Below are 17,922 nucleotides of genomic sequence, written 5' to 3'. Positions count from 1 at the left end.
ACCTCTTGGAAAATGGCCACTTGTGGATTGAGAAGGGAGTGAGAGGTTAATCTTGGTTAAATCGGTTTGTGAATGAAGAGCTAGTTCATGCGAACCGAATCGACAGTTCTGATTCTCATGGCTTCTTGTTCCAGAGATCAGTAGGGGTGAGAGCTGGTCAGGGCGGGCTTGCTGCCCTCTGCCCCAGTCCGAGAAATGTCAGCACGCATGCGTTACGGCAGCCACGAGACAGGACTTGGTCCAGAGCTGTCGTCAGAGCGACGAACTGGCGTTCTTTACTTGTCTCGACCGACAAGAGGTGAGACATTACACTGCCTCCATGTGAATGCTTTGCAGAAGCAAACATAACCACGTAGTTCCCCATCCTTTATTTTCAAGCGTGTCAGAATTTTGCAGTGTGTATAGAAGCTGTTCCTCATGTATCCAGCAAACACCGCGAGAAATCCAGTATGAACATAGTGACCGATACCTGACACGTGATTACTGCGAAGGATTACTAATTCTGAGTGCCTATTCTTACGAAATTGTTTGGATGCGTGTAATATTCTGTATTTGCCTTGTAAGGAATTCATATTTACATGTTAAAAGCCCTGGGGAGTTAAGTTGAACGAATTTTTGTGTCCGCCTCAGTAACTCTGATCGAGAAACAACAAATGTATGCAAAATTTTCGTCGTGAAATTAGGGGAAGATCAGAGGATGAGAGGATGTTATTAAAATGAACATTAATGTAAATAGTTATGAGAATAGCAGGTGGATTTGTGGTGTCTAATGGCAGGCTTTAGTATATAACCATGTTAAAATTGGGGGCCTACCAGGAAGTTAATTTTAAATAAGCAAAAAGTTGGGGAAAACAGCTTATGACACCTGCATTCTTTCACATATTTTTAAACTACATGGTCAGACCAGCAGGAAGTACTATATTAGTAATAACTTATGTGATACATTTTTTATACGCGATTTTTACTAGTTGAGATCTTGACTACGTTAACATGCCAGATATAATATCATGGTTTCACATTGTCATCATGTTTGTAATTATTGACAATTAAACAATACGTCATTCAGAATTTGTTATATTTATGATCTAGCTGGACATACCTAGTACCAGTAGTATATTAGTTATTCTCATAAAACTGAAAGTTCATAAATATAGATTTCACACATCTGCCAGTTAGTATTGTTACACTTTGAAAAAATATTGTCATAAGAAAAACTATTTTTTTCAAAGCTGTGTTACCACAAAATATTTCAGGTTCCTACACTGAGTTGTGGCACCCTTGACAGTCTCACAAGTGTCATGTTCAAGTACTGATTTCTAACTAACCAGTTAATTTATTATCTGACTCCACTGAACAGATTGCTTCTTGAGAAGCTAATATATGCTAAGCTAGTCAAACAATTCCTTGCCACTGGATCCTATTCCAAGACAGATGCATCCAGCACACACCCTACAGCCTATTTCTGTAAGTATCCTCATGGTTGTGCTTTATTTTGTCTTGTATGATTAGTGATTTTATGCCATTTATGTCAGATCGGTGAAGAATGCTGTGGGAATGCAAAAACTGCAGAGTGTCATCAAGCCTGCAGAGCCATCTTCAGATCTCAGCTGACACCAAGTCAAGAGGCTCGTAGTGCTGTCACTGAGTCATGTAGCGACCAGAGCCCCAAAGTTCTGCAGTGTGTCAAAAACTTCACTCGTGTCACTCCGACCACCAACCCCCACAAGTGCAAGTACCATCTTATATTAATAAACTGCTGTACACTGAAAGAATGTATTGACAAATGGCATTTCATAGAACATGCAGAATGTCCAGTATTTACAATTGGCTCGTGCTGGAACAGTTTCACGACCTGTAGAAAGACAGTGTAGGGGCAATACAAGTGAAGCAGACAACAAATTCACACCCAACCAGAATTTGAATATGTTGACCAAGTTTCAGTAAAACTCCCTAGTATGAAATTTGATGAAAATCCATTTCTTGAATTGTTTCATGCAGATAGACAGATGGACAGACATGGAAGATACTAATAATAACATTTGTGAATTCATCAAAATGTTGAACCAAAACTAGATTATAATCTTTTGGAGGTTGCTGTACTGATCACACGCAGTGTGGGACTGCACATTGTAAGCACGAGGTGACCCCTAGGTTTACTAAGCTCAACTCTGATAATCCAAAAGAGGAGTTACTACAATTTTCTTACTTTTAAAAATGAAATTTTAATCTGAATGAGAAAAATTTAACTGAGTTCATCATAGAAGGAATGTCTCTAATTTCTGGTCCATTATGGGGAAACAGAACTGGAAATTCTGACTTTGTGTGTGTGTGTGTGTGTGTGTGTGTGTGTGTGTGTGTGGGGGGGGCTGTACGATCTGTGGCCTGTTATTAGCAAATTGCTGGCTGTAGAAGGAGAACTGATCTGTTAGTGATATGCTAAGAAGTACATATAAATTGACATCTTTTGTTATACTGGACAACATATTTTTTTTTTATTATTGCTAGTGGGGTGTGACTAAGTCCCTTGTACTGCGGCCACTTCTGGCCTATTGTACCAGCCCCAGATGATAGGTGAGGGTGATTGTGGAGCAATTGGTGGAATGAAGATTGGCAGGGGAAACCGAAGTACTCAGAGGAAACCTGCCCAAGCGCCACTTTGTCCACCACAAATCCCACTTGACCATACCCGGGATCGAATCCAGGCCGCCGCGGTGGGAAGCCAGTGACTGAGCACTTGAGCTATGACATGGCCTGCTGGACAGCATGCTGAGAGAATTGGTCAGTTGATGCCATGAGAACTCAGTTTGATTCTTGAAGTATCAACACCACAAGGACAGTGATGACAGAAATTAATATATATTTTTTTTGTAGATCTGCACTGCTGTGACAAGGCAGGCAAAACACAATGCAGGGATTCGTGTCGTCGAATTTTGCGAATCAAGACCACTGGGCAGGAAATCGTGGACAGCTTGCAGGAAGGGGGTTGCGGTCCACCACTGCCTCATGTAAGTGTTCCAAGTTAAATAAAACTTCATGTGTTTGCAACATGTCACCATTCAAATATTACATTTCAGGTTAACAGAGATAATTTCTATTTCCTACCATCATTACACCACGAGGAATTGCCCCTGTGGGTTTAGTGAGGAGAAGAGACAGTGATTGATCAGTCCAAAATGTTCTTGTGGCCACTGTTTTGTTACTTTTCTAGAAGAAGTGAGCCTGTAAAGGTAAAATATAACAGAATGGTACAGAACATGACACAACAAAACAACACAGGACAAAACAATAGAACAGCCAAACAAAAAAAAACATTTTGATTGATAAACTTGTTCAAAGTTATCAGGCATTTATTGTTTCAGTGTGTTCCCAAGTTTTGTTTTCATTTCAGAAAGTAAAGGTTTTTACTGTGTTTTATTTCTTCCTTATGCAAATTTATGTTTAGAGGTTTTAATGTTATGGAGTTGTGTAAGGGTTTGAGTCTGTCACCACCTGCCATCGTAATTTGCAGGACAAATTGTGGCAGTGCTTCCTCCAGAGTTCTGAGTCAGCATCCGGTCCAGCAACAGTCGAAGTATCACGAATAGATCGCATGGGCATGGATTCTGCAAAACTGCACTGTTGCTCCAAGGCAGAGAGTCCCACCTGCAGGCGACTATGTCTGAAGACATTCTCAAATGAGTGGACTAGATCATGGGACGAATTTGATCGGGAGTGTCTGTCAAAACTTTCTGAAGATAGTCTTTTCCACTGCATCGATGAAGGTAGTGTGATTAATGTGTGTGCTGTATACATCCACATACTGACTTTCTGTGACAGGATGTTCATTGAAACAGGTTTCTGTATTTTCAATTACTGATGTCACTTCCTTAACTATTTTATCTGTACGTGGAATAAATAAGGACATGTCACAAAAATCATAAATATTTATACAGGGAGTCCCAGGAGAAATGTGCCAGACTTTGGGAGGATATTCCTTATGTTAAAGTATGCTGATATAACGCAAAACACCTATGTCCAAAGTTGAACGGTTACAGAGATAATGGCCCGAGAAAAGTGTGGTCTTCTGGCGGTTCCACGCACTCTACCTGTCAGCTGACAAGTCCTATCGATGTTTGTCCTTGAGTGTGCTGATAATGGCTCACACTAGCTGCATACACTCGCATACCAGAATGCGCAGTCAGCCGTGTTACGTCAGTGCTTGCAATTCGTGTGTCTTGTATAGTGCTTGGAACCCTAACGACAACTATGGCATGGCGTGTGAGTTTTTTTGTAGTTCAATTTAATGTCTTCATGTCACTCACAAGTTAATTTGATGTTATGTACATTATTAATATTACAGAAACCACATATTCCTGCCAGTTTTAATATGTATTTGGTAATCAACAAGTGTGTAACACCTGTCAAAGTTTCACACTTCTCTGGCCATTATCTCCGTAACCGTTCAACTTTCAACATAAGTGTTTTGGGTTATATCAGCATACTTTAATATAAGGAACACACTCCCGAAGTCTGGCACATTCCTCCTGGGACACTCTGTACAAGCAAAGTTAGCAGTAAGTCAGGTATCCAAACCTACCTACATTCATTGCATCCTGTTGCATATGTAGAATAAACATAAAATATCCATACCTTACATCTTCATACGTACCTTAATTCAAATTATGTTAGCGTAAAACATACCAGACTTGACATTTAAAGAACTTTGGCAAGAGTTGTGTTAATATATAGAAGTTAAGCCTGGACAATTAAAAAAAATCAGATAAAAAAAGACTACTGATATTGGAAATTAAATTTATGAGGTTAACTGCAGACCACACAGTCACAGACCACATAACCTAATATCTGGCAGGATGTTGATGTCTCTGTGATTCAAATTATCTCCATAATGAGGCATTTTGACTTTCAGAAGTCTTACAGATCAAATATTGGGAACAACAACTGTGAGGTTTCTTCTGTCTGATTTACCCAAGTGTCTAAGCACTAAGCACATACTTTGAGGGTAGCTAAGTCTCACTTAGAGATGAGCAAAATGACCTGGGGGGGGGTGAAGGGGTGGCCAGCATGTAAGGCTAACATTCTTACCACTATCTATGGGCAGATTGTCTAGAGAAAACGTGGGAGCCTTGACGTCTCACAACCCTATGGGCCTCCACGGCCTCTTACAGGGATAGCTTTACGTTTCACCTTTTTATATAGAAAATATAGAAATCAGCTTTCTTTGATAACAACTACAGTCACAATTAAAGTAAAAAAAAAGTAAAGCTATCCCTGTACCAGGCCGTGAAGGCCCATAGGGTTGTGAGACGTTGAGGGTCCCACATTGTCTAGACAGTCGGCTCAAAGATGGCGGTAAGGTTGTCAGTCCTACGCGCCGGCTGTGAATTACTCCCCAGGAAAATTATTTAACTAATTCCTGGTACTCATTTCTGTTAGAGGCTGAGTAAAACCCAGGGCCTAGTGCGGCTGGAAGGATTAGGTCAACTGAAAAAAAATCCAGTGACCTCAGTGGGACCTTCCGGCGACCTTCCGGCTTGTAGCATAGCTCCTCAACCACTACGCTACAAGCAATGCAAAACTTACTTCATATTTTATTGTTTTTGCAATCCACATCCTTTAAACTGAATTCTGATGGTTGCAGAGATACCTGTGTGTGATATGTCACACCATTGTTTAAATTGGACCATGTTAAAAATCATCCCCTTCTGTCTTCATGACCTTGTGTTTAAGTGCAACAGCTTGTTTTAAGGTGCACCCATTCTACTTAAACCCACCACAGCAGTATTTGAGGTTTGCTGTTTGGAATATATGTGTATTATTTTTTGTCCTGGTATTCTGTTATTACTCAGCAGTGGTAAGATATGATTTAGAATGAATATTTTAAATTGTTTTTAAAGTAAAATTTATTACATTTGAAAGATTGCTGTAGGAATTGGTTTAATAATTTTAGTATTTCCTTCATCTAATTCAAATCTATGAAATATACTGGATGACGCACCCAGAAAGAGTATGCTTAATTGAAGAACTTGAAGAACCGATGTTTCAGAGGATTATATGGCCTCTGTATCTTTAGGGTCAAAGAGTAACCCAAACAAGGAAACAGCATGCTTGCTGCCGCTCAGTACTTGTTTCTTGCTTTGCTTACTCTTTTGCCCTGAAGACTGAGGTGAAATGATCCTCCAAAACATCGGTTGACTTACAACGGACTACACAGCATTATATCCCAGAAGCTAAAGTTCTTCATAATCACTGCTGTTAGAACCTAAAATCCAGTGTATGTTTATCTGACTGGCATTTTGCCATACATACATATTGCATTTCCAAATTGATTAAATTTTCAGTTTGCTTGTTCCAACCCTAATTTTGTGTGTTTTTGACCAGTTGAGGAGCCCTGTGAGCTTGGCTGTGAAGGTCTGAGTTACTGCACGAATTTCAACAATAGACCAACAGAGCTGTTCCGTAGCTGCACTCGGCAGGCTGATGATGCTGCTAGGTATGATGTGGCACTGTGGCAGCAGCAGGGTTACCTAGGGCTCCCTGGACTGCAGCTGCCTGTACGGAACATCTCACGATGTTCCCCCAACATGTGGAAGGCAGTTGCATGTGCTCTACAGATTAAACCTTGCCACAGACATACTCATGCCAATAGAATCTGCAGGTAAGTGTCATGGAGTGCCCTGATGCCCACTGCATGAAGTCAGTACCTAGGAAGGAGATATGTTGATGGTGTGCTGTGTGTTGTGTATGAGGGTGGTCATATGTAGTGAGAGACTGTGGGCTAGAAGCCCCAGGTTTTATTCCTGGAAGGGGCAAGACATTTTTTTTCTACTCCACAGCCTCCTGACCAGCTCTGGAACCAACACAGCCCCATATTGGGGGCTCTTTCTCCCGTGGTAGAGTGGTCGAGTTGTGCCAAGGTCAAGAATGGTGGAGCTATACCTCCACTATCTCATATATTTTCATGGCATGGTGCTTAATTAATTAAGGACAGGGACAGCTTTGCCTTTTTACCTGAAGAACATAATTATTCCAGTGGTCCTGTGACTTACTGAAGCAGTTCTATAACCCTTCTTTCGGAATCCTGTTTAAATTATTGTGTAACATTTTGGATGCCCATTTGCTGTTCCTGAAAAATGTTCCTCATCCTTCTTGTTGTGGGAAGTTGAAACATCAGTAGTTGCTAAGCTTTAAGGCAGTTCCTATTGAACTCTATATCCTTAAATACTTGAGGACATCCAACTGAAACTCCCAACTGACTGTCTTACTTAGATATTTCAGAACACCGAAATGAAACACCCGATTGATTCCTTGTGTATCTGCTATTGTGAGTACTTTCTTGGACTCAGAAGATAGCTTCAGCAATGTGGGAAGTTGATAGATACCTGGGATGTGGATCATCTTTTACAGAAATTCTTCCCTTTTTAGATCGAGCAAACCACTTGAACGTTTAGCAGACTTTCATCTTCAAAAGCATACGTAGCAATTTTGTGCCTCCAGGTTTCATGCAAAACACATATTGTCCCATAATATCAGCCATTTCACAGTGAGTCAGCTACTGTAAAAACGTGCACAAAAATGCAACTTTTCTCCATCAGGGCTGAAGGAAGAAACATATGTCAGCATCTGCGTCTTTTTTTTTATCCCTATGCTATAAAATCAGGTCCAGTATCCCCTCATATATTCATGGACAGATCTGATGGGGTATACATATAATAAACAGATTGATGGAGGTTTTGACTCATATGAAGTCCCTGGTTCACATGACCGTCCCAAAGCAAGATAGTGCAGCATTGGGTATGCCACATTCAGGCTTCCTGGCAGGCCTCCATCTACAACAGTTATCCCTGTACAGAGGAGAGATGTCCTGGTCCTGTTGTTCCTTGGACATTCAGGCTCCTCAGCAACAGCTGGTATGTCCTCAACATATTGTGTGCCAGAATGGGCTCAGATAGCATGATCTACAATGATGTTAGTGACAGATTAATTGAGATGGAAACTAGTAACAGCTGATCTCCATTTCCTTATTTGAGGTTCTCATTGTGGTGCCTATGAAGATGTGATGCATTTAGTCCAGTAGAAGTTTACTGACGTTTTGGAAGAACATACAGCCTCAATCTCAAGGGGCAACCTTTGACATGGAGCTGGTACATTTCTCTGAAACATCAGTAAACATCTGACAGACTACACACCATCACATGCCTCTATAACCTCACAGGTTTTCTGCCATATTATTTCTAGCAACCCACTTTTCCTCTTCCCCACAGGTTTTTTGCTTTCATATTAGTATGTGTCACATAAAATTCATATGTTTAATATCCAGTACAGAATATCTTACCTATATCAATATGCCTGCAATCTACAAGGGTATCTCAGGTTTTATCTCATCGAGTGTCACTTAATATCACTGTTGTGTATCTAACATTAAGTATTTGCTTGCAGAGAGGATTGCTATGAGCTGCTGAGCCAATGTATGGACTGGTCGCACATGCCTGCAGGCCAAAATGCGGCATCTCTTTGTTCCCGGCTTTCTCCGGAGAATTCTGACATGCCTTGCATCTCACTTCACCCGTTTCTTGAGCCTAGCGACAACCCCTATATGCAGCCACAAGATGAGGTCACCTCACCCTGTAAGGGTGACCCTTGCAATAACAGTGAGGTGTGCTCTGTTAACAGAAACTGTGCTCCTGGTAGACCTTGTCCACCCTACCATTGTTCACCAGGTGAGGTGACAAGAATGTCATAAATTGGAAGTATGTTTAATTTGAAGGAGGAATTTGGGGTTAGAGTTTGGTTCGTTTTTATTCTGAAAGAATGAGAATGTGTTCCTCTTTTTGGTGCTGTATTCAGTAGTAGCACATCATAAATTTTTCCATTTAAAATTGAAATTAACTGATTGTTTTTAGTAACTGATACTTCTGTATTTGTTTCTGCCTAGTGTTTTGGAAATGCATAGTTATCTCTATTTCTGGAACCCTGGCTGCCCTGCCTGCTAATGGATATGTGGTACACTTTCCGTGTCCTCCATTTAAATTACATTGATGTGATAATAACTTTCAGGGTGCAAACTTGGAGAGGTGTCTCAGTATCTCGTCCCTCAGGGCTCCTATGTGCGCATACCCCTTGCAGCAGGACAGAAGGGCTGCCTCAAAATATGCCAGTGTTCAGCACAGGGAGTTGTTGAACATTGTCAACCCATGCCATGTTACCCTCTGGACTCATGTTGGCTTGGTAATCGTAAAATTGGTAAGCAGCTACATCAGATGGTGGAAGTAAGAAATGAGTATAGAATTTTGATAGGACCTCCAGGGAAGAGACCACTTAAAACCTATATATCTAAGGCATATATATGGGGTTAATATTAAAGAACAGGCTATATTATACAAATGGATTGTGAAGGTGTGTTCTGGATTTAGCTGGCTTAGGACAGGGTCCATTGGCAAGCTCTGTGTTCATAGTGATCAGGTTCCATTACAACATACAATTTTTTCAGCAGATTAATAATTTTAAACCACTGAAGGAAGTGGAGTTAGGTGAGCATTGTGGTTTTTATTCGTATCTGGCCAAATATGGAATTAGAAGAGAATATGTTTTACATATTGGCAGGCTGTCAGAAGAAACAGAAGGAGAGTGTTGCTGAATATTTGCAGAAGATTTAAAATAACAGTACCAAAATGATGATGCTTATAAGTGCCCATGTAGGAGTGTTTATACTCAAAACGTTCCACTGGTGAATGTATCAGAAATTTGCAAATAGCATAAAATATTCCATTTCAATGGAGGCCCATTAATACTGAAAGTAATATATATAGGTTACTGTGGCTAAATGCATGCATCATAGCATGGGTCTTTCATAACAATTGTCATCAATATGTGACGATCAGAGATTAAGACTGACACAAGACTGCTGGATAGTTGGCCAGGCAGAGACACACGAATGGCCAATAATAGGTGTCAGTATAACGTGACGTGTAAGGAATGACTGAAATGTTTGATTTCTTTCAAATTGTTTGCAATTATTTATTTATCCAGTTGCCTCCAAAAGGGCACAGTATTTTTAATAAATTTGAATTCTTGTGTAAGGCTGACAACCTCACTGACATCTATGAGCCGATTGTCTAGAAAATGCGAGAGCTTCAACGTCTCACAACCCTGTGGGCCTGCACGCCCTGTTACAGGGATACCTTTACTTTATTTTTACTTACTAGCCACTCACAAAACTGAACTAAAGCAAAAGAATTGACAGCATTGAGAGAAAAATGAACTATTGTTGTCTGTGTATGAATAAAATTAGTACCATATACTGCCCTAACTTGATTATGTCCATGTGACAGAACACAAAATAAGGGCTGTTCCAGTAATGAAAGTTTACAGCTGCTGTACCAATGTGTATGTTTCAGAGCACGGTATGTGGTTTTACATAGACTGCAACATATGCAGCTGTTATGCTGGCGAGATCACATGCAGGAAGAAGCAGTGTGAAGTAACATCACTGGGGGGCCTTGACCCTGCATATACCAGTCTGCCTTGCAACTGCCCACCACATCATGTCCCAGTCTGTGGGCGTAATGGTAATACCTACCCCAGCTCATGCCTGGCCAGGTAAATGCATCTCCTGTGTGAGCCTGTTGTCAGAAGTTCTGTCTATGTGCGTGTGAGCATATATTTGTGAGTCATAAAAATGTATTCCATGTTTTAGAGATATCTTTTTTCCAAAATATTTAAGAGAATCACAACTGGCATATGCAAGTGGTTTTAAAAAGTGTATGTAACAAATGGAATATTAAACAAATCATCTATGTAAAATAATTTCAGCGTGTGATACAACTTTCACTGTTGGTTTATTGTAAAAGGTGCATGGAATGGATGCAAATTGGGGCACTGTGTCCATCTGTGTGTTTCATCTCTAAAACTCTTACAGATTTCACTGAAATTTTGTACAGGGGATCTAAACTAAACATTTTCAGATGAATGAAATTTTGGATAATACACTGCCTACAAAATTGCATAAAACACCTTTTCCATTATATATGTGCTCTAAATTTGAATACACCTTCCACTTCTTAAGTTTTAAATTTAGGTGAATATGACCAAGTGATATTTGAAAGTTTGATTTGGGGCGGAAATTGAATTTTATGCCTGTAATATTTTTCAGATCTCTGTGGGTATATGAAAAAATGTATATTTTGGGTTCTGTATGTCCTAATACGTGGTGCAATCCAAAAGTTCCCAAAATATAATAATAAAAACTGTTATGTCTTACCTGGATGTTATTCTGCACCATCACCTTCAAAGTAGTCCCCTTGGGAGTGCATACACCGATCCCAGTGTTTCTGCCACTCTTGAAATGCATCCTGGAAGTCTTTGTTAGGGCGTTTAGTACCATCTGCGTTTCCACCTCAATTTCCTCAACTGTATCAAATCTTCGCCCCTTCAACTTGATTTTCATCTTTGGGACGAGAAAGAAGTTGCATGGAGCTAAGTCTGGTGAGTACAGTGGGTGGGGAACAACTGCCATCTTGTTTTAGCCAAAAATTCCTGCACAATGTAAGATGTGTGCTGTCGTGTGTTGTCATGGTGGAGTGCCCAGTTATTCATGCGCCACTTCTTTGGACGTTTTCTCCTCATGTCCTCCAGCAGATGCCTTACAACATCGTGATAGAACTCTTTATTGACTCTGACCAGGAGAGATGAACTGCTTATGAACAATCCCATCAATATAAAAAAAACAGATCAATATGGACTAAATGTTGCTCTTGACTTGTCGAGCTTTTTTTGGCCAAGGTGAAGAAGGGCTCTTCCATTGCGATGATTGCTGCTTGTTTTCAGGGTCATAGCCATAAACCCAACTTTTGTCACCAGTGACAACCTTCGAAAGAAAGTTTGGATCCTCTTGAAGCTGTTGTTGAAGTTACCTGCAGACTTCCAAGCGATGCTACTTCTGTTCATTTTGCAGCAGTCGTGGCACAAACTTTGACGCAATCCTCCTCATGTTCAGTTCCTCTGACAAAATTCGTTTACATATACCATAACTTAGTCCCAAGGTGTTACAGAGGTCTTGGGTGGTCAGTCTACGTTCTTACAGAATCAGATCCCTAACTTTCGCGACATTTTCTGGTGTGGTGCCAGTTGATGGCCGTCCTGAACGATCGTCATCATCAGTCAATGTTCGGCCATTTTTGAAACGCTTATAGCAGTTGTAAGTTTGTGTCTGTCCTAAACTGTTGTCACCAAAAGCTTGCTTCAACATTTGGTACATTTCTGCAGAGGTTTTCCCAAGTTTAAAACAAAACTTTATACAGACACACTGCTCTCTCATGTCAACCATTGCAAAACCGCAAACTCACGGAAACACAACAATGGAAATACGTTCACCAACAATAAATCCAACCACTCAACTCGATGCCAATTTCCACACTGATTCAAGAAGGATGTGTGGGGAGACACCTAGCGGTATTTCGATGTACTCATAACTATTCGCGTGCAAAATTCAAATTTAAGGAACTTTTGGATTGCACTACATATATAGTGTTGTGATTCCAACTGGCTGGCAGCTTTTGCTTCATTCACATTTGTAAGAATAATGTTATTTTGACAGAGCTCCAGCACTCATTATAACAGAAAGCTGTTGTGTACTTTCTTTTCATATGTGATGGCTACATTTAAAATGTCACAGCCATGGTAGAATTGCACCCTTGAAGCATATTTATATATTATTTTGGCTGCACAGTTGTCTGTTTGATCTGCATTTGTTTCATATACAAAGAAATGACATGAGACATCAGGAAATAATAAGTAATTTTTTGAGGTCAGATAAACAAATAACATGAATAGTAAGTACATTGTTTGGAACAGAGTTCATATGTGCAACTTACATTACAGAAAACATTTCTATGTAAAGTAATACTTTCTTAGGGTGTTAAAAAATGAAACCACGAATTGTCTTCGTACTTTTTTCTAAATTAATACAAAGGTTACTTCAAATGTTTATCTGTTACAAATATCTGTTGACCTTGTAAGTGCAGTTTTATTTAAAATATTTGCTCTATCTCCAGAAACTAAACTATACTTCACTGACATAACATACAGTCATTATTCCTTAACATTCTCCAGATTCCATTGCATTTATTACTGTCTGTGTATTTTTCCTAGCAGACAGCACTTAATGCAATGGGAAACTGATGTTTGTCAGAGCCTTGAGGATCTGAAACCTGATGCTTTTAATTCCAACAGCTGTATGCATCTAAACAGAATAATTATATTTGACAGATGTGCTGGACTGAAGGATGCAGATTTTGAATTTGGAAGTTGCTCTGATAAGGATCCATGTGACCCTAACCCATGCAGTGATGACAAGCAGTGTGTTCCTACTAGGAAAGTGTGCCTTTCCATGGTGCATAAGTCCTGTCCACAGTATCAGTGTGGTAAGTGCACATGTCTGTCCCATATCATTTCCTGGTGTTACTTTCCACCTTTTCTTCAGTAATGCATGGTAAATCGGGGCACTGAAAATATTTTAGTCCATTGAACAGCAATACTGAAGTTAGTGGAGGCCATGTGCAGTTCTTTCTGTTTTATATTGAGATGATGACGCTACTGAAGTTGATTAGATTTTGTTTTATAACAGCATTTTTATTGTACATCTGGTTCATTCATAGATATGACATTCAAAGTAAAAATTCTTTTAATTGCAGAAATAAAAGATGAGTTGTATTGGCTCTTATTTGTTACCAGTTTAATGAACACAATATTATGACAGACAAGACTGGAGTTTGCCCATGTGTGACTTAAGATATGTGTGCCCCCTACATGCAACAGAATCAGCCAGTTGTAGTTACATTACATGGACTCTAGAGGAGTGCAGAGGGAGTTTTGGAGCAGGGAAATGTTTTACATCAAGCAGTGGGCTAGTGTAACTTTTTATCAGAAAATGGGAAAATAGTCGATGGAAATGTTGTAGATGGTTCAGTACATATTAAATGTGCACTGTCTCAATGCAAGGTATTGGAAATAATGTCACATGTTCAAGGACTGCCATGAACTGCTGGAAGACAATACACATAGTGGACAGCCGGTAACATCATGGAATCAGGGCAATGTGGGACGGGTTGTGTACTGTGAATATTGTCAGATGGTAGAGATGATTGAGTCAGAAATTTGACTGGTAGTTGCAACACCATCTTTAGTGTAATCATGCATTAGTTTTCCAGCACACTGTGCAGGGAATGGTGCTGTGGGAACAACTTAATGACCACAGAAATGAGTGTTGAGTCCTCAACACAGTAGATAACCAGATAATCATCAGGTCTCTTTCTGAACGATCATCACAGATGATGTGACCTTATGTTTCCTATGAAATCCCCAAAGTAAACAGTAACAATTGTTACAGAAAATTCTGGCAGGATTGCTCACAAGGGAGTGTGAAGTTGGAAGTTGGTTTTTGATGGATAGGACTTTGTGCACTGTGGGTTTATCTCTGAAGGTGCTACAGACAACAAAGAGACCTACAAGGAGTGCTCACCCATTTATGGAAGGATTTTTGCATGGAGCATTTCAAAATGTAGGTAGCCAAGACTGGGGTTCGCGTGGCACATCAATACTTCCATATCTGCTGTAGCCTTCCAATCTTGCACCATGCAATTTTTATATCTTTCCATGAATGAAGGGCCAGGGATTTCAAGGATGCATTGGAGGTTCACATGGTTTTGCGGACTGTGTCACAGGGATCACACATGGAAGTTTTCAGACATGTTTATAATCAGCTGTATGAGTCAACTGAGTATTGATTATCCTGATGTTACAGAGCAAGTGTTTATGTTCTTTTTCTTTTGCTGCTGTACTCACCCATAATACGTTTTACCGATAACATAGAGTAAATAGCTCATACGAGGGGGGACCCAAAAATAACCGGAAACAACCTGTTGCGCGCGCATGCTTAGTAGTTACGAGTTGTGCTGCTAAGTGGTGTTAGCTGGGGGTCTCCCGCGACTGTTAGTGAGCTGGCGTCAGTCTGAGTTAAGTGGTTTGTCTGTGGTGCTCTGTTGTGTGTGTTCCTGTTTCAACCCTTTGGCGATTAGTGAGATGGCCGACCAGAAGGAACAAAGAGTGTGCGTGAAATTTTGCTTTCTGTTAGGGAAAACTGCACTTCACTCTTCAAGTCGCGGCAAACATTCACGCGGTTTTCTCTTTGGTCATCTCCGAGCAAGCGAGGAACAAATTTTGCAGACACCCGTCTCATGTGCAAACCTTCGGTTAAAATTCGCTGGACCGTGCTCCATGAGATGTTCGTTTCCTCAGAAAGTTGGTCAATGGTCTTTCGACGATCTTCATCAATTTCACGCACACTCTTTGTTCCTTCTGGTCGGCCATCTCACTAATCGCCAAAGGGTTGAAACAGGAACGCACACAACAGAGCACCACAGACAAACCACTTAACTCAGACTGACGCCAGCTCACTAACAGTCGCGGGAGACCCCCAGCTAACACCACCTAGCAGCACAACTTGTAACTACAAAGCATGCACGCACAACAGGTCGTTTCCGGTTATTTTTGGGTCCCCCTTCGTACATAATTTAATCTCTATTTAGAAGTTTTCTGCAAAAAGGAACTTACATTCAGCTAATATGTACATGTACAGGTGGTCTCAAATATGGTATTCCTCTAAAACAGGTTCATAATCTACACACATGAATGTATTATTTCTTTCTCCATTCCATTTATGTTATATGTCTGCAAAAATATCACTTCATTGATAGTTCTTGAATGCTGAGGAATTTTCTTAAAAGTTTGTAGTCATCTAAAATGAATCCTGTATTCTCTCAAACTCCTTTGGAGAACCTGCTCTCACTCTACTGCTCTGGTATCAATTATTTTGTATACCAAATCAGACAGCTATCACTGGTTTTACATTATTCTTTTCATGACTGTCTGCTGTCAGACCCTGTGTGTTGTGTCAAAGTTACACCTAGCTGTGTTTACTGTTTCAGTGGACATTAATACACCTTGTACAAACATGCTTCATGATCCAGTATGTGACACTGATGGTCAGGAGCACCCCAACATATGCTATTTGATTCGCTATCGAAAGACGCTTGCCTATACAGGACCCTGTCTTGTAAGTTACTGGATATTACGCTTACACCATCAGTAGGTTCAGAAACAGTGTAGTCATTTTCCAACAGGTGCCATGACCATTGCATGTAATGTTCCCAGGATGAATCTGTCAGTGTGAACTTGTGGCAGCTGAGGTAGTAACTGTTGTTTCATATAAATATGGGAAATTCCGTAGTGTCAAATAATGGTTCATGGAAAATTAGATGAAATAATGGCTTCTTTCCAATGGTCTTGGTAATGAAATTTCAAAGGTATGCACCGTTTTGTATTACAGCATTACAGTACTGTCAGTAAGTTTACTCAGAGCAGTACAATTTTAGTTTAATTTATTGCGTGTTTGGATTTATATTTAGTTAATTAGTTAGTTATTGGAAAGGGTGGGTTTCCCCATGCACTTAGACCAGTATTGGTCCATTGTGCTTCCCTCTATGATATTCTACCAGTCTCTATACCCTACCGATAATGGTGCGTACTATCAGTCCCGCCGAGCAAGCGAGTTCAGCCTCGCTTGATGGTGTCTATAATGCTTCCCCCCTCTATCAGAGGCCTTAGAGACTACTGTTGGGCAGGAAACGTCCTGGAATTTGGCTCAGTGATCTCCTTTGGAGATATGAGGTTCTTTTACGTGCCATAAAGCTACGACACGGGACACACGGCTTAAAGTCCCTCCCGGAGGACTTGTTCCCTGAATTTTTCCGCCCTTAAAAATTCGACAACCTCCACCGGGTATTTGAACCCGCGTACCATGAGTCATGAGGTGGGAACGTTACCTCTAGACTACGGAGGCCGCTAATTTACATTTAACAAAACTTGTAAATATGCAACACTAACAGCATGAGATAAAGTAGAGTAAGTTGATTTAGACTGTTCCATTACGTTTCCAATCAGCCTTTAGTCTCACAGTACAATAACAGTCATTTCTAACATTGTTCCTTTCAATTTTGTATTACAGGTTAATTGTGAAGGCAATGGGCCAGTGTGTGGTATTGATGGGGAAACCTACCTCTCTGACTGTGCTGCCTATGCCAATCAAGTGAGTGTTGATTATTGGGGCCCATGCATGGCTGTGGGTTCAATAGGAGATCAAGCAAGACCACAGTGTAGTGACAGTGCAGTAAAGTGTCTACCTCTGGCCCGTCCAGGGTGTCTGGGAGTGACCCCACCTGGGGCATGCTGTCCTGTGTGTGGAGGCTCATTGCGTTTACTCTACAGCCAGAAGCAAGTGGACCGTGCACTGTATGCTTTGCGAGGGAATGCTGTAAGTGCTCTGACTGTAGGAGCAGTGTTGCAAGCTCTCGAGCGCCAAGTGCAGGTTGCAGAGTGTGTGGTTCATGGTTATCTGACGGTTGAGATGGACCTGTTTGTGTTGGTGCAAGCTGTAGGAAGAAATCCACCTTCAGAACTGCAAATGGAGGCATGTGAACGTGAAGCAGAGAAGCTTGCCAACTTAGTGCAGGGAGCAAGTCCACGTATTCTTAGTGAACTTAGTCTGAGTTCTCTGACAACAGCCACAGTTGTGCACATTCCAGTACGCAGCTCTGCAGGAAGTGTATTACCAGTGTACTCTATCCTTGGTGTGGTTCTAGTCTGCCTCAGATTTGCCTTCTCATAGCCACATCCAATGTCCATCACAGCAAAGTGAAAAGAAAGGAAAACATTCCACCGATGCTCAAGTGCACATCTGAGTAACAACTGAGTGCTCAAATCTTACTCTGAAATTTCTAGTTATATCAGTACTGAAAGCAGCAATTGTATTACCAGCAGATTGTTAGCTGTGGTCAGTGTACCTTATACAGCAAAACCCTCCATTATAAG

General features: G+C 40.7%; 1 protein-coding gene across 2 annotated transcripts in view; it reads left to right on the top strand.

Moving 5' to 3' along the window:
• Window positions 1–17,922, top strand: part of LOC111869684 (reversion-inducing cysteine-rich protein with Kazal motifs) — a 286,372-nt gene extending 268,450 nt beyond the window's left edge. For both annotated transcript variants that reach the window (XM_033753512.1, XM_023861376.2), the window contains 11 exons: window positions 135–298; window positions 1,533–1,728; window positions 2,872–3,005; window positions 3,509–3,761; window positions 6,379–6,655; window positions 8,437–8,717; window positions 9,055–9,240; window positions 10,395–10,596; window positions 13,264–13,418; window positions 15,981–16,108; window positions 17,060–17,922. In XM_033753512.1, the coding sequence (XP_033609403.1) occupies window positions 135–298; window positions 1,533–1,728; window positions 2,872–3,005; window positions 3,509–3,761; window positions 6,379–6,655; window positions 8,437–8,717; window positions 9,055–9,240; window positions 10,395–10,596; window positions 13,264–13,418; window positions 15,981–16,108; window positions 17,060–17,719 (2,636 nt within the window). In that variant the 3' untranslated portion in view covers window positions 17,720–17,922. The remainder of the gene's footprint in view (window positions 1–134; window positions 299–1,532; window positions 1,729–2,871; window positions 3,006–3,508; window positions 3,762–6,378; window positions 6,656–8,436; window positions 8,718–9,054; window positions 9,241–10,394; window positions 10,597–13,263; window positions 13,419–15,980; window positions 16,109–17,059) is intronic.

This window comes from Cryptotermes secundus, unplaced genomic scaffold, assembly GCF_002891405.2.
Source record: "Cryptotermes secundus unplaced genomic scaffold, Csec_1.0 scaffold1072, whole genome shotgun sequence".
Taxonomy (NCBI): domain Eukaryota; kingdom Metazoa; phylum Arthropoda; class Insecta; order Blattodea; family Kalotermitidae; genus Cryptotermes; species Cryptotermes secundus.
Note: the sequence above shows the minus strand (reverse complement) of the source record. Positions and strands in the feature narration are given on the sequence as shown.